Source organism: Talaromyces amestolkiae (assembly GCF_001896365.1).
Source record: "Talaromyces amestolkiae strain CIB chromosome Unknown scaffold6.1, whole genome shotgun sequence".
Lineage (NCBI taxonomy): Eukaryota > Fungi > Ascomycota > Eurotiomycetes > Eurotiales > Trichocomaceae > Talaromyces > Talaromyces amestolkiae.
Window position 1 is genome coordinate 1155023 of NW_024468042.1, and position 16471 is coordinate 1171493.

The 16471-nt window shown below is 44.4% G+C and overlaps 6 protein-coding genes across 6 annotated transcripts; 2 read left to right on the forward strand and 4 right to left on the reverse strand.

Annotated features, from left to right (window-relative positions):
* Window positions 1-14: 14 nt before the first annotated feature.
* Window positions 15-1220, forward strand: BHQ10_003953 (uncharacterized protein; the record flags this gene model as incomplete). Its single annotated transcript, XM_040876266.1, has 1 exon — window positions 15-1220. The coding sequence occupies one exon, from the start codon at window positions 15-17 to the stop codon at window positions 1218-1220; it is 1206 nt and encodes a 401-aa protein (XP_040732457.1).
* Window positions 1221-1382: 162 nt separating this feature from the next.
* BHQ10_003954 (uncharacterized protein) lies at window positions 1383-3778 on the reverse strand (the record flags this gene model as incomplete). Its single annotated transcript, XM_040876267.1, has 7 exons — window positions 1383-1440; window positions 1495-1829; window positions 1888-2182; window positions 2233-2653; window positions 2708-2904; window positions 2956-3516; window positions 3564-3778. The coding sequence occupies 7 exons, from the start codon at window positions 3776-3778 to the stop codon at window positions 1383-1385; spliced, it is 2082 nt and encodes a 693-aa protein (XP_040732458.1).
* A 338-nt stretch (window positions 3779-4116) lies between these two features.
* On the reverse strand, window positions 4117-5624 carry BHQ10_003955 (uncharacterized protein; the record flags this gene model as incomplete). Its single annotated transcript, XM_040876268.1, has 5 exons — window positions 4117-4569; window positions 4622-4719; window positions 4782-5108; window positions 5160-5265; window positions 5328-5624. 5 exons carry the CDS (start codon window positions 5622-5624, stop codon window positions 4117-4119), a joined length of 1281 nt encoding a protein of 426 aa, XP_040732459.1.
* Window positions 5625-7497: 1873 nt separating this feature from the next.
* On the reverse strand, window positions 7498-8481 carry BHQ10_003956 (uncharacterized protein; the record flags this gene model as incomplete). The annotated part of the gene is made up of 4 exons (XM_040876269.1): window positions 7498-7791; window positions 7853-7974; window positions 8028-8153; window positions 8220-8481. 4 exons carry the CDS (start codon window positions 8479-8481, stop codon window positions 7498-7500), a joined length of 804 nt encoding a protein of 267 aa, XP_040732460.1.
* Window positions 8482-12843: 4362 nt separating this feature from the next.
* Window positions 12844-13380, forward strand: BHQ10_003957 (uncharacterized protein; the record flags this gene model as incomplete). The annotated part of the gene is made up of 1 exon (XM_040876270.1): window positions 12844-13380. The coding sequence occupies one exon, from the start codon at window positions 12844-12846 to the stop codon at window positions 13378-13380; it is 537 nt and encodes a 178-aa protein (XP_040732461.1).
* Window positions 13381-14032: 652 nt separating this feature from the next.
* On the reverse strand, window positions 14033-16294 carry BHQ10_003958 (uncharacterized protein; the record flags this gene model as incomplete). The annotated part of the gene is made up of 4 exons (XM_040876271.1): window positions 14033-15032; window positions 15086-15471; window positions 15536-15989; window positions 16056-16294. 4 exons carry the CDS (start codon window positions 16292-16294, stop codon window positions 14033-14035), a joined length of 2079 nt encoding a protein of 692 aa, XP_040732462.1.
* Between the last annotated feature and the right edge of the window lie 177 nt (window positions 16295-16471).

The window sequence follows — 16471 nt, forward strand, 5'->3', positions numbered from 1 at the left end:
CAGAATCTGTGGGCATGTCATCAGCTCCACTGCACCAAATGGTCCAAAATGTCAGCGCATACACACATGCTGCCAACTATAGCAGGTTCTCGTACGAGCAAATCCATCCCATCGAGCCGGGGTCTACCACCCTGGTAGCTCGCGACGGGGTCATTGTCAGTGAATTCGCTGTCGGAAAAAGAAATCTCTACGCCGATGTCAACGGCACTGAGCTACCTCGACATCTTCAAGAAGAAACAACCGTAGATACGGTCTACGACATGGCAAGTCTCACGAAGCTATTCACCACCGTAGCTGCTTTGCGAGAGCTTGATGCCGGTCGAATCGTGCTCAATGCAACTGTTGCAACTTATATACCGAAATTTGCGACGAATGGGAAGGAGAACATCACCATCCTAGAGCTGTTCACGCATACTAGCGGCTTTGATGCTGATCCATCGCCATCACTTTTCTCTGCCAATTATACGACCTATGAGGAGCGCATTGATGCGATTCTGACGCAGAAGATTATCAACCCACCCGGCAGCACGTATCTCTATTCGGATCTGAACTTCATGTCTCTTGGTCTTGTTATTCAGACCGTCACAGGGCGTGCTTTGGATGAACTCATTTACGACTTCACCGTGCCGCTCGGAATGACCTCCACCTTCTTCAACCGCGGCAACATCGAAGGCTCTACGCCCCAGACACCCAACTACTACCGCACAGCTACACAAGAATTTCAAATAGCTGTCCTGGGACCCGAAGAACCACAACGCCCACAACCAGTACGCGGCACAGTGCACGACGAAAACGCCTGGTCGTTAGACGGCGTATCGGGTCATGCAGGCCTCTTCTCCACGGTTCGCGACACTGCAGCATTCTGCCAAATGATTCTCAACAATGGCACATATGCCGGTCAGCGCATCCTCTCTCAAACAGCCGTAGATCTGATATTCACAAATTTCAATGCGCGATTTCCGGGGGATGCTCATGGTTTAGGGTTTGAGTTGGATCAGTATTATACTGCGGGCCCGATGGCGAGCTTGCAGACTGCGAGTCATACGGGGTTTACGGGGACGACTTTGGTGATTGATAGGACGTATAATGCTTTCTGGTTGCATTTTAGTAATCGAGTGCACCCGTCTAGGACATGGTCTAGTAATAATATTGTCAGGGAGGCTGTGGGTTATTGGGTTGGGAAGAGCTTGGGGTTGGATGTTGCATTTCCTCCTTTGTAAGGGCTGGGTTTGATGCACTGAATTATATTGATTCTACCCATAACACATCCAAGCGAGGGTGATTGCAATTACCTCATATAATATAAAATGTACATCTTAATAGGAAAGCATTTCTAGAATGAGGAGGTAATCATCATAAATATCAGTGGCTGATAGAATCGATCAATACGGCATATTATCATCCATCCTCATAAAAGATCCACGATCCGGAAGACCAATCCTGTAAAAAAGTCAGAAAAGTTCTATAATAGATGCAGCATAATGTAAAACTCACCAGGAATCTACCCCAAGCCCCAAATAATCCGAAAATATCCAGTCTGGTGACAGTGCCGCCGATGATAACATATCGAGAGAATTCTCAGGCTGAGCGGGATCTGGAGGACTGAGAATGGTGTCCATTGCAGACTGTAAGGCACTCTTTGCATGGCAAAAAAGCTGATAGTTGCCGTCGCCAGGATCATGGAGAACACCCATGTGAGCGATTAGCACTGACAGATTTTCTATGCTGCGTCGTCTGGATGATGAGTCGAGATTAAAGCCGACACGAGATGATGGCTGTAGTAGGTACCAGGCAATAGCACCAGCAGCGGGTAAAGCGCATGAAGCGACCTGTGGCATAAAAATATTCAGCCATAGATTCAAAGAATGGGACTTTGCTGCAACCTACTCTCCATGCTAGAGAGATCAGGCCTATTTCGGACAATTGTTCTCGCCTGACTAGAGCTTCAATAACCCATGACAGAAGTTCACTAGCATTGACGAACAAGGCTCCATTATCTTGAAGGCCATGCCGCGAAGCTGCCCATTCGATCAAAAAGGTTGTGTTGAGGTAAAGTAGCCGGATTTGATGTAAAGTGTCTACCTCATGACAAGAGCGTCCTTTTTGCCAGAGATCTCGGGTCGGAATAGTGAGGAATAGGGGAAGTTCTTTCCATGCATGGTCAATTTTCGCTTGTAGCTCACTATCAAAATGTCAATATCAATTCAAAGCCTAATGGAATAGAGAACGTACCCGATTCGCTGCGGTACATTGGTAAGATTACGTCCAAGCAGAGTTTCTAAAGCATCTTCACGGATCATTGAGGTGATCATAGACCACCGTATGACGGCACTTTTCCTGATTTGGCCGAGTGTGTTCCAGCCGTTGCGGTCCAAGTGTGCCAATTCTTGGTCCAAAGATTCCCCTACAAGACTGTATATATTCTCTTCAATGTCGAGAGGCATGCTAGTGTAACAGAATCGTTTACTCACTCGCGGAGGCCGACCTAGAAAGACAGCAAAACTGATATCGGATCCATATATTCGAGCAAAGATTTGCTGACGTAATTGAGTTAAGAAAAATGGTAGGTACTCCTTCTCTTTGACAGTCTCATGAAGTCCATCGGCAAACAGTGCGCTGGAAGCATGATTAAGTCTCCTCCATGCCTTGAAACCTAAAGAATATGTCAACGAATTTGAGCTGCTGTGAAGTGGTTTTGTTCTCTTACTTTGATCACCGTAGAATATAGAAGCAAGAAGGAAACTCTCATAGATGAATATCATGGTTATATCATTCAAGGTATCCAGAGAATCGCAGAAGCCCACGCACTTGTTGGTCATATGAACGAGGTTTGTCCTCAGCAGCTGACGTTCCTCTTCTGTTTTGCAAGCAGGATGTGGAACCCGGATTTCGGTGGAAGCAGTGCTTGTCTACTCAGCATTATAAGTCGTAAGAGCTACAATTAAGATTACTTACCCAGCTAGCGTAATAATTATTCCCACTGTCTCCCATCGTAAATTTAGCCCAGTATACTGGGCTGCAAACTCTTCTAGAGTCATGGCGCTATGAATTTCAACAGGTTGATTCGCTTTTTCGAAAAGACGCTGAGATAGTGCAAACAGGCTTTCCTGTCGATTTTGCGAATGCCGTATAAAATCAATCTCGTTTGCAAGGCTTTCGAAGAATGGGAAGAGCAAGAAGGTCCCCAAATGGGTTTGTAGTCCGCTCCCTTTCGCTTCGGAGAATAGTTGTCGAAAAGCATTGTCAGCAAGATAGTCAAGAAATGTCTCCAACAGCTGTACTCCTTCGTCAACCATCTTGGAGCTGTCTGCCCGCAGTACAGCATCTCGAGAAGACTGTTGGTCGTTAACATGAGGTCTGGAGGTATCGATCCTAACGGCTAGGTGGTCGCCAAGATTATCCAGCACTGTCTTGAGAGACGATGATCCTTGATAGCCTGGATTTGGATACGGTTTCATCTGAAAAGTGGCCACTGGTCTTTCAGGCGATGTGCCATTTGAGGCGGTTGTAGGAAGTCTACTAATGTTTAGCTCTTCTTCCAAACCACATGACAAGAAGCTTACGCATGATGTTGCTCAGAGACCACAATCGGTCTATGCCTCTTGAAAGGGTTCTTTCTGTAGACACACTGCTGGGTGATCTCACGATTGATACAACGGGAGCATGCTGGACGCTTGTGGTCACAAGCAAGTTTGGACAAACGGCAGGGCTCACACGATGGGATCCGAATGCGATTCTTTCCCAATGCTCGCCTCGTTGTGCTAGATGGTGTAGACATTTTTCATATCACGAGATTCGAGTAATAGAAACAATTGAGGGCTGATGTGTTGTATGAAGATGAGAGAATGAAAGATTACTCCGACTACTCCGCGATAATTTGAAGCTGCTAATATATCATTGGCTTGGTAGATAAGACCCACATGCAAGTGCAGCCAATCAAATTCATTTCTCCGCATTCTACGGGGAATGTGGCTCCTTCCTATTTGGGATACTGAATTTGCGGTAAGAACTTCAGCTTTGGACAGTATCCTTCCAATCCTTTTATTATCCTGTTACCAATTAAAATTTCGCATTGCCTGAGTTGCATGGGTAATCTCTACTACCAGGCGCAGCTCGTCAATACAGAAGATAAGATGCCCGCTTCTTCTTGAAAGCCTGCAAATCCACCTCCCACTGCGACCGAATCTCATCCGGAGAGAGCCCAGCCTCGATACCTTCCCGGACCAAAGATCCACCAGTTAACACATCCACATCATACAGGCTCGTGTTAGAACCATTGAAAAGCCAATGGAAGCTTTGCGTTGTGTTACCAAACCCTGTGTCGTTGCCTCCCACAGTGTATAAATGTTTGGCGCTCCAAAGCAACGACACTCCTAGGAACACCGGATCAAAGTCCTTGTAGTCGGAGGTTGAATCAAGGAAGATGTAGCTTTGAAGTCCACAAACGGTCTGCGACTGAAATTTTGATGTTGTCGGGCTGAAACAAGCAGTACGGAAGTTCGTGTTAGTGATATTGAGTGCTCGCATTGTATCAACCCATGACTCGTTCGTGAAGGAGCCGCCAAGTAACTGTAGCCAGTCAGCTTTCAACCTCTGTTCTTTTTATTTATGCCGTACGTACTTCAAATGGTCGAGTTGTTCCACGTCCCTCGGACAGGCTGGTCCCTTCAAACATGCAGGCACCAGGGTAAATCAGAGCTGTATCCGGAGTCGGCATATCTATAATATTCCGGTTGAGAAGTGCTTTCTATCATTCATAAAATTGGATAGAAGCGACTTACTTGGACTTGGCATGATCCAAGGAAGACCAGTATCCTTCCAGGTCATCGATCTCTTCCACCCCTTCATTTTAAGGACCTCTAAATTTAAGTCTGAACCGTTGGATGCTTCCTGAATCCACTTTTCTCCGACAAACATCGATGCCAGCTCGCCCGTCGTCATGCCATGGGCTTGTGCAATAGGACGCCGTCCAACATAAGATGCATAGCTCTCATTGAGTACCGGACCAAATGCATTCAATCCTGTGATAGGGTTTGGGCGGTCTACGACAACAAATGTCGCATTTGAAATGGCTGCAGCCACCATTGTGTCATACATGGCCCACGTATCTGTTTAGCGTCAATTATTATGAATTTAAAACTTCTTTGAGATGATCTGACATGTATAGAATCGAGCTCCGACATCTTGTATGTCAAATAGCACAGTGTCTGCCCCAGATTCTTTGATATAACTGACAAGAGTGCTCGTGTTGACATTGTACGCATCCTAGAAAAAAAGGGCCATTAGAATTGCGTTCGAAGAAACAGCTTGGGAAAATGTACATATACTGTCAAACCAGTCTCCGGATCGATAAAAGTCCCTTCTGAGCCTCCTGCTTGGGCTGTACCCCTGAAACCATGCTCAGGGCCCATGACACCAACGAGATCAACGGCGCCAGAGTTGTACATCACATCAACCCCAAGATCCAACTCTGGAGTCACGCCAGTTGGATTAGTAAGTACAATGACTTTTCGGCCAGCCAGCTGTGTGTAATTGCTTTCGATCAAAACGTCCAGACCAGTTTTGACTGCATGTTTAGCACATGCAACACTCGTAAGAAGGGCAAATATAGTACGAGTCTTCATCTTGATCTTTGCATGAAATGACGAATAACAATAAGTAACAGATGAAGCTACTTTTCGGGTTATTTGGTATATCCGAGCAAAATAGATATGATCATGGGTCTTCTAAGTGAAGCAGACCTCACTTGTGTCCCAATTGACATTTATATACCTAGTGTATGTGCTATTAGTTACGGATTATAATCCGCATGGACATCATATCAAGTTTGTGAGTGGAATGATTACTTTGGACCTGAAACGACGACGCTCAGTCACTAATCAAAGCTCTTCAGGAAATGCTACATGATGTTGGGTGGGTCTTTCTTTACCCCGAGAACACCCCGCGATAACAGCACCACATTCTTTACCGTCATTATCAACTGGCATGTGTCCGGTGACGTTCTCCGAATCTCTAGTCGCCTTTTCAGAGCATATTTCTAGCTTATACCCACAATGCAATTTAATGACGTTAACCCGATTGCTACGGAGCAACGCATGAAATTTGACGATCTTGCATGATTCAGAAGCGACGGTGTTGCGGATGCTTGGAGAGTTGCGCTATTCGTTAAAAAATGCTTCGGTAGATAGGGTGTTGAGCTTAGAAGAGGCCCAGCAGAAGAACTTTTCAATCCCCTGAAGGATCGTTCAACCTAATTTTTCGAATGAATAAATGAAAGGTGGTCCTCCTGCTATCATCCGTTTTCTAATTCCTGGAGTATCTATGTATGAGAAAGCCAGACACGAGGTGTCCGGCATGCTATTGATCTAGCGACAACAAGCATAGGTGTTCTTCATGTTCTTCACTATGGCATGGCTGACCACAGCCCGACGGGACTTGGTCCTTTCATCATCATGAAGTATATTGAGAATTATTCAGATCTCGTTGACGCACTAAACACGCCGGGCCTCCCAGACGATGACTTTCATGCTGAATGGGTAACTAGCCACCGTCCATTTACATTCAACATGAGTGAGTTGTGCAACTTGGAAATATCCCTGCACTTCTACCTATGTACTTGATTCTTCCTGACACGCCAGAGCCTGTTCCGTTTGAGTACTCAACTCGTCGCTGCTTTTACTAAGTAGAACTGAGCACGACCCTGAGCGCTGTGATCAGATCAGTTAGTCTTATATTAGCTCACAGGTATGCTCGGTGAGCGCATTGATTTGCTCACTGAGTATGGCTTTATAGTGCTGGCACTCCTACTAGATTACTACCACTAATCACTTCTCCACTACAAGTTATATAGTCATGATGTTAAACCTAAATCTACATACTTTGCCTTATAACATCCTATCTATCTGGTTAACCTCGTACTTGAAAGCAGTCGTAAACTATCCTAGCCTAGATCCTACTTCGCCCACAAGTAGTGTCGAGAAGCACTAAAGACCATAAGAAATATACTATATCTTATTCATAATTCTTCCCACTCATGGTATAGAAGTATACTAAATCTAGAACTGAGATTAGTTTTCTATAAATCAAATTCGCTTGTAACACTGTGGTTACTCTAAGATGCGAAGGTTTAGTATAGTACTAAAACTGTCCTCTTTGTGCTAGTTGGACCTACGGGATGACTTCGTTCCGGTATCGAGACGGTCATCCCCGTCGTATCTCAGGATAGGGCTCAAAGCCCTAGGCTATCAGGCCACTAACTCCAGCGTTTCGTTGTGTCAAAGAACAGGGATTCTGTGAATAGCTTTGAGTAGCATTGGACAGGACTAAGTTGTCAGACCAGACTGCTTGGGTTGTTACATTTGCATTAGTTGTTTCTTTCCTTTGCTTCTGTTCTTTATGCCTTATCCTGTAGCATTTATCTTGGTGAACCATTCTACCTATCGAAACAACTGAGAGAGAAATGAGCTACAAATATATATATATAAATTAACAAAATGATTATATACCGCCCTTCAATGGGTCAGGGACATGAGTACGTGAGTCCCAAGTTTCCAGCGTATGTTCTAGCGCCCATCCCTTGATAGCATCAAAGTCGCGACAGGTATGCATTGTGGTTAACTGGCCTTTAGAATATTGCTCAGCCTCATCCCACTGATAATTGATTGCTGAAATATCCGCCGAGCACATGAAGCTTTGGCGCATAGAATCAATACAGTGGTCAAGATGGCCCATGTCTATATTGTGTTGCTCGAGGTACTCTTCTGATCCCCAAAGCTTGAGTCGAACCATGTTCTAATTTGATTCATTATTAGTGGACTGATCTTAATCGGCTGCAAGAAAAAAAAATACTAACCAAACAGTGAAGCTGGTGGAATACATCGAGTTGTATCACGTATTCTCCTGGATAGTTAGGGATAGGCTCTGTTTTATTTATGAGCTTGGCCGCCTCGCTCATGGGAATTCTACTGGTGCCGACTGTCTTGGTTAATATGAATACTTGTTGGGTTCAAGCCGCAAGATAAACGTACAGATGTACAGGTCCTCCCAGGCTTTTGCGTTCTCTGGCGTTGGAGGTCCCTGGTATTTGGTCAAATCATGGCCGAGGCTAGGGGCGAAGGCGATATTCTTATATCGAATGGCCTTTTCGGCGGGCGCTTAAAGACACAGATGAGGGTAATGAACTAGTAATTATTGGAAATGAAGAGGAAATGAAGACTTACAGTAAACATGATCTGGAAGCTGCCCATCTGTACTGTTATATGGACAACCCGCTTCCACTGCTTGGTCTTTCCACAATATTCCTGCAATTACCACCAGCAGTACAGCTAATATGATCCCTTGCGCGATGATGAGTTGCTGATGTCTCTGATGGCTCGATCTAAAGGTTGAAATCGCTGCTAAAGAAATATCTTTGGACTCGCATTCCAGAAAACCTTCCTCTTCCTCGGGCCTCTGCAAAACGGGCTGGCTTTCTGAAGGCATTATGCGAGATGAAACAATGGGCGAAGAAAGAAAACTTGACGAATAAAATAAAAATAGAATACTGTGGTCTTTAAAAACAGTCACGTCGAGAACAGTACAGTTTGCCAGCGTGAAACCAAGAGCATGGCCCACTTCTCGGGGCAAGAGAGATGGTCAAGAGTTTTCTGGGATTTGCGAACTACTACCGCAGTCACATCACCGGCTTCATGACACAGGCCTTATCATTCAAGCTAGGGAAGTGGACCAATAGTGGAAATCCTGAATTTCTAGGAATAAAGGATGCAATGGTATGTAAGGATTTCGCATCAAATGCACCACACCAACCTTAGGTAGCAACGATAACAACAGGCGCCTCGTTTTTTTGGAATTAGCGCCATCCTTAACCTAGAAAGTGTAAGTCACCAAGATAAACTCCTCGAACCTTGATTTAATCTATATTTAATTAAATTTAATAGTGTTATTATAATTACACTAAAGTCGCCTACACTCAACTGGGTTTGGCGGATTTGTATGAATTTTAGATCATATTTTTTTGGGTATGGGTTGGTTGGTGGCTTATTTCAAATTTTGGTGTTGGTGCTATGCACACTCCAACAGGTTGGGTATTGTTTATGATGTTACCCTTCCCTGATTGTCTATTTTTTCCACTGAATCCTAGAGGTGCGTGCGTTGACCCGGAAAAATTTCGACAATAATACTCAAAGCTCTTGGACTAGGTATATCGAGTCCATATCTACAAAAACGAACCGCGTTCTGCCGAAGGATCTGTGCAGCTTTGATGTGGTATCAAGTCTACCGGCAGATTCCTGTATGAATCCCATTGAGGAGGTCCGAGCAGTACGTCCTTTGGTGATGAGGCTTTGATGGAATGGGCCACAAATTGCAGACACCGATGCAAATGACATGGCGAATTTCGCCATGGTCAATGACCCTAAATGACTTGGAGTAATGTTCATAATTTCTAATATTCATTCTGGTTAGGAATAACTAGATCTTTCTCTGTCCCGGATATATCTCACAATCGAAGGATTAATGATAAATAATGAAACAAAGTCCCTCCGGGTCTCCGTATCTAAGTTGCTATAATCTATGGCTAGAGTTTATTATTACATGCCGGCATGACTATGATGTTTATTTCCTGTCAGCATGGCGTCCATCGATATCAGATCTGGGAGAACAGATTTCTCATGAGAAGTCAGTTCCATTTCCTCTTATTTTCGGCAGGACTATGCTTACCCAATCTCGACATTGCCTGTGCGGGATGTCCCATCCATCAATATGAGGCCGCTCTGGCTCAGTGAGGTTTGCCCATGAGATGGTCATGTCGGCCGAACATTGTATGCTCTGGCGAACATAATCAAAGCAATGTCCGATATGAGCGGTAGTAGCATCATCTGGATGTTCTAGACCTGACAATGGGGTTGACAGTGAAAGTCTCCAATAATCATTGTGGATCATTGTCTACATGCCGTATCAGGTTAGTAAAAAGTGTCAATTGCGTGAAATTACGGGCATACAGACGAGACAATGCAGAGAATGATACATGGATACTCCGTAAACTTCCTTTCCTTCCTCATTGAGGAGTCCTGGCTGTAGGTTATATGCTCCGGGATCGTCCACGTGTATGAACCCAGAAAAATCTGATTCAATGTTAGAGAACAAGCATCACGTAATCGATTACTATGGATGTACCTTTGGTCAGGGACTCCCATGCTGTGGTGGAAGCAGTCGAGAAGCCGGGATGGCTGGCAAATACAACTGTCTCGAAGGGCACTTGAATTTGTTAGCTCTAGGTTGAAACTTAGAGATCGATGTAAATTTTGCAACCATACTAGAAGGAATAGGAGACAAGTTCTGGTCGTTTGTGTCCACTGATTTATGATATAAAATGCCCCCAAGCGCTATAAGAAGGCATCCTGCGAGAAACGAAAGTAAATGTGAACAGAGGCCGGAAGAGAAACCCTTTCGGACATGTTTATCTTCTTCATGTTCAGGAAGCGGTTCATAGGAACCTTTTGGCTCAATGAATGGCAGATCTCGCATCGTTGGTCCGGGAAAAGTAGAGTGGTAATCCGTCAGACGATGATTAATTTCTTAGGGTTGGGGACTTTTATCTCTTATATGGTGGAGTACCAGATCGCATGGTATGAACAAAAATCCAAACCCGAATTCACTATGCTTTCAAAGACTATTCAAAAACTCAAAACTAGTTTCAACTAGCTGAATGATAAGCTCCAGGAAATTTTTCTTCTTTTAATTTAAACGTGTCTCATAAACAGTAATCTAGGATGTAACCATAGCTAATATAATGATTAGTGGGACGTCATCCAGCCTACCTTCGCAGGAACAGTTGTAGCATGCAGGTATATTTTCTGTATGCACATAGAGATAAGCGGCTTGAGAATTAATTGGTGCATCTAGTATAAAGATTCCGTACTCTCATGTAGAGCTATGATGGAACTTTGGCTGGAAAGAGATACTGTCAAAACATGGGAGATACAACGGCCGCCTCTTTATTTACGCTAAAAAATTCTACCTAGGGAGGTAATGTGAAGAAAAGTATAGAAATGTAAATTATAAAACAGGAAGCCGAATCGTCTTGTTAAGGCATATCATGGTGGTGTTTGCCCGCGGGCATACTGAAAGATCTCTTCCCATCCACAATCCGATACCAGCCAGAGTGGAGGCCATCTTTTCCGCACGCAGGGAATTTAGTATAGATCATAGTATTGGTCACTTGTGGGGAGGCAGTCTCGAATCCCCCAAGTAGCATCTCGCCGCAGTGTTCTGTGTGCGCTGGGTTCCCAATATATCCATCCAAAGAGTCGAGACCCTGTAATACAGCCCAATGCATTTTCCGCCACATATATGTGCAGTGCATTAAATGGTATTCCCAGGAGACATAAACCTCATTGTGAATGCCATTCCGAACATCTGCTTCGTTTGCTTTTTGCTGGCCGTGGCCATCCAAATACCATGTCCAATTGCGCTGGCCCAGAAAATCTTCAATCAACGGCTCATCGAAGCATTTTGCAGGGAGCCACGTAAAGGACATGACGTCAAATGAACAACCATTTGAGTTGGCCTCGGTCGGTGAATTGCCGCAGTGGTAGACGTGTTCATGACCGCTGTTTGTGTGCTCTCTATCCACAATGAGGAGACTTCCCAGCCCAAATAGTAAGAACACAAGGATTAAAATTGCGACATGAAACATTGCTTCTCTCTTTTTGTTCCAGTTCCGGTGCCATTTTATTTCAATTGTCTCCAGTAGGCTTCTCCCTAGGAGATTGAGTTCTTCAGGGACCGTCTCGTTGTGTGACATGATGGGAAATGGGATTCGAAAAATGGGAGCTATGAGTTCGACATCAAAACAATGAAGGGAGGATTTGAATATGTCTCTAAACATTGTTGTTTGAATCTGTGACATTAATGACCGAGATCCTCTTTCAGGTTGGGGAAGGCAAAGGTACCTGTTTTTTCAAAATCGTCTCTAACCATTCATTGCGGCAGAGAAAATATCATACTTGTGCTATTAGAACGAAACCTTGCCAAATATTATTAGTAATCGACTATGAATCACAATGTAACCTGGTTATAATTTCTCGATCAGCCATTGATGCAATTGCTAGTTTCTTATTTGATGTTGGTTGGTTGGTTGGTTGGTTAATTTGTGCTATGCAGACTCCAATAGGTTAAATGAGATATGATGTCTTTATCTTAAGATAACTAGGGAAAGAACCAGCTGTTATTATTTGTCAATTCCGCCGAGATGCATAGCAAGCTACAAACAAATACGCTTCAACAAGCTTTTCCATTGTCAACACGATTGGCACTCCGTTTGCTAGGACGGACACGGGGTAGGCTCACCAACAGACAAGCTTTTTCAATCTCTCCACAATTGGTATCTATTTCTGACAGGAAACAATCTCATTCTCTTTACACTGAAAAAGAAAAACAAGATAAATCACAGGAAAACAAGATTCTGTCGTTACATTGTTCAGTGAATTAAACCACTCATCCAACTTGAAATAAGCCAAAGGCATCATACTTTAACATTTATCATTGAACAATGTAACGACACAATCTAAACCAAAGCCCGAGTATCTCTTCCCTGGATTGTGGCGAATATCGAGACGTTCTCTTCTTCTACCAGGTAAGCTACGTTTCCGGAGGTTCCTTCCAGCCGGATTTGAAGAAGAGATTTCTCGATGGATTGATATGAGACAGTTTGGATATAAATACCCACCAAAATCCTCTATCACCAGTATCATAGAGCACTCGCAAACCAATCGAGATACAAATCCATTCCCAAAACAAAATATCTATACCTGTTCCTCGAAGTTACAAGTCGCTAGTTTCAAAATGAAGTTCGTTTCTACAATCATCTTTTTCGGTCTTACCAGCCTTGCCTTGTCTCTTCCCCTGGACTATACTACACCTGAATCCAATAGCATCATCAGACGTGAAGAAAGTGGTGCAGGGGATGGATACTATCTCATCAAGCGCGGAGAGGATGGTTCTGACGACGGCTATTATCTCATCAGACGTTCCGAAGATGGCACCGAGGGTACGGGCGATGGCTATTACCTGATTAAGCGTGGAGAGGATAGTTCTAACGACGGTTATTATCTTATCAAACGCTCCGAAGATGGCACCGCGGGTACGGATGATGGCTATTACCTGATTAAGCGCGGAGAGGATGGTTCTGATGATGGCTATTACCTGATTAAGCGCGGAGAGGATGGTTCTGATGATGGCTATTACCTGATCAAGCGCGGAGAGAATRGCTCTGATGATGGCTATTACCTGATCAAGCGCGGAGAGAATGGCTCTGATGATGGCTATTACCTGATCAAGCGCGGAGAGAATGGTTCTGATGATGGCTACTACCTGATTTGATGCTGGGGCTGTGCATTGAATACCCTCTCGTCCCAAACAGTACCCACTTTGATATTTCTTTCCGGCTTATGTCAAGAGACTTCTTTTTATCTTGATATACTGTTGGATTTGTGTTTGGGGCTCTTTAAAAAAAAAAATTTAAGAAATAGGAGATCTTCCATCTCAATGCAGTTGATCTTGATGTACGTACGTTTCGTTGAAATATAATTTGCTTGGCTTACCTCTGTAGGTAGCATACAAAATTAACAAAGATCTATGACTTAAATGTTGTGAAAAAGGATAGATGCCTAATTATATATAAAGTTCTGAATTGTGTATAGCCTATATCATGATTTGTGTAACTAACATGTTACTTAGAGCCTTCAAAAAAGATAGTCTACTCTCGCAACCATGTAACGCCGTTAATTGCCTGAGACTCTTCTTCAGAATCATCGTAGACAGGGAACTGCTGAGCAGAATGAAGAAGATGATACGGAATGGGCATCTTAGGCCGGTTCATTGTTACGAAGAGCCGTTGAACCCTTTGGATGGAGTATATCTATACAAGGTACTAAATAATTGCAACTCTCCTTTCTCAGTGGCCATTTGTCATGAATTTTCTATGTCTATATTAGGTTTGTAGGACTCGCTGGCTATGAGACAAGATCTATTATCAAGATATCCCATTTTGTACAAGTGGAAGAGTATCCGATGCTAGTAAGTATTCAACTCCGACCACTGCTGCACTGGGAACGGCTTCAGTATAGTTGAAGCGAATGTTGCGTTTGGCTAGGGTGAGTTGAAAAATGGTTTGATACACGCTATGAAGCATAACTCCGCCAGATAGAATGAGACCACATCGTGACGGGTCTACATATCCGTGGGACCGAGGGTCGAGTAGATGACTGAGGGTGTTTTGGACAAAGTCTGATACTTGTTGAGCAATAATGTCCACTGCCTCGGCATCTCCGGATCCAGCTGAATCCAGGATTGTTTGTGTGATGCCTGCTATTCGACTCTTGGCGGATTTGTCATCGCTGGCCATCAGGACCTTGCTCAGTAGATCAACATCCAGAGGATCATCTTTTCTTCCAGACGAAGTACCAGAAAAGAAGTTGACTATTTTCATTTCGAGGGAACTGAGGCCAGTCTTTCCCTGAGTAAGTTTAATATTGTCCATTGAAAACAATGCCTTCCTGATGGCTTGTCGTCCAATTGCATATCCAGCACCTTCATCTCCAAGAAGATGGCCCCATCCACCAGCACGTGCAACGCGCCTTGGTGTTATATCATTGTTATTATAAGCATAGCGAATGGCGATGCTACCAGTGCCGGCTATGACAACCAAGCTCGAGGAGATTTCTGGGTGTCGTGCCATAGCTGCAGCTAGCAGGTCAACGTCGTTGGTTATCCGCATTTGAATCGACTTATTCAAATTCAGATTCTGTACCACTGCTGCTTGTACTCGTTCTCGCATTCCTGGACGGTCCATCCCGGCACTTGCGATCCAAATTGAATCGAATGACACGTCGATTTCTGTATTGGCTGATAAGTCTGAGTATGCTGTGTTATTCATGCCGTTGATATGGATCGACTTTTTTTCGATGTCTCTAATTGCTCCGTACGCAGCTGTCACAATTGCGTTCACCGAGGCTTCAAAATTGCCATCCGTTCTACTATTATTAGCACATATCCCACGACCAAGAAGAAGAGTGTGAGAGCTCACAAATTGCAAGGACCAGCAACGCCTTTCCCTATGTTCCCACTTGAATCTCCTATCACGGCAGCACATTTCGAACCTCCACCATCAATACACAGAACCGATCGACGATGATGAAACCCATTTACCAAATGCTTTTTGGCTTGAACCTCATTCTCAGTTGCGATAACCTTGGCAAGAACACCCTGGGCCGCTTCAAGCTGCTCCCTGCTCTCTTCTACCGAGAGCCCTTTCTCTGCTACAACTAGTGCAACTTTTACTCTTCCATCGCAACGCGCGAGTAAATCATCTAAGTCTTGATCGGTCATGGACGAACATTGTTTGCTAACTTTTCGGAGGATGTTTCGCGACCTTTGTTTTAGTTTTTGGTTTGATGCGATGAGATCGACCATCTGTAGTGCAAAGAGATATTAGCATTTGCCTTCACGATATGCTTCTTGGTTGAGCATTTCTGACCATATTCCCATATGTTTTTCCAGCCTTGATCATAGTACCGGTACTAAGCATATTCAAGACCAGTTTTGTGGCAGTCCCCGCCTTCAATCTCGTACTCCCAGTGACTACTTCCGGACCGGGTAAAGGCGCTATCATAACATCAACATTGCCTGATTGACCCATTTCTGACGGCGATACGCATGCAACTCCAAGTGTGAGGCAGCCCAAGCTCTTCGCATATTCGAGTGCGCCAAGAACATAAGGCGTGCGGCCGGATGCTGCGATTCCAATAATACTGTCTGACTCGCCATTCAGATTCATCGCCGCAAGATCATCTTTGGCTGCTGCGATGCTGTCTTCTGCTCCTTCCTGTGCCTTGCGAATTGCTGCATCCCCTCCGGCAATCAAGCCGACAAATTGTGTTGGGGGGGCTGCGAAAGTAGGTAGAATTTCGGAACTATCCAGGACTCCTAACCTAGAAACCAATGGTACACCGTTAACTTTCAATTCCCGTTCTCTTCATTCGCATCAGAAAACCTACCTGCCGCTAGTCCCTGCTCCGACATAAATCACTCGTCCACCAGCGCGTACACGAGGTACTAAAAAGTCTATTGCAAGTGCGATTTCTTTCAAGCACGCAGTAACGCTGTCCGCAACCGTCTTGTCTTCGTCATTGATCATGGTACACATTTGCAGGGTCGAAACCCTGTCAATATTGCTGGTGTGCTCATTAATCGCCTCGGTCTGTAGGCCCGAAAGATCCAAGACATCCTGTGCCATCTTTGCGAAGCCTGGCCTTGAGCTATTGACTGCTATGAGTTTCTCTTATCTCGGGGTCTCACGAATCAGATTAGCGTCGTAGAGGTGGCTGTTATATCACAAAGACTTCATCATGAACCTGCAACATTTTTTCAATGTGTTACTTCGGCGAGATGTTACCTTCAGCCATGGAAGTGG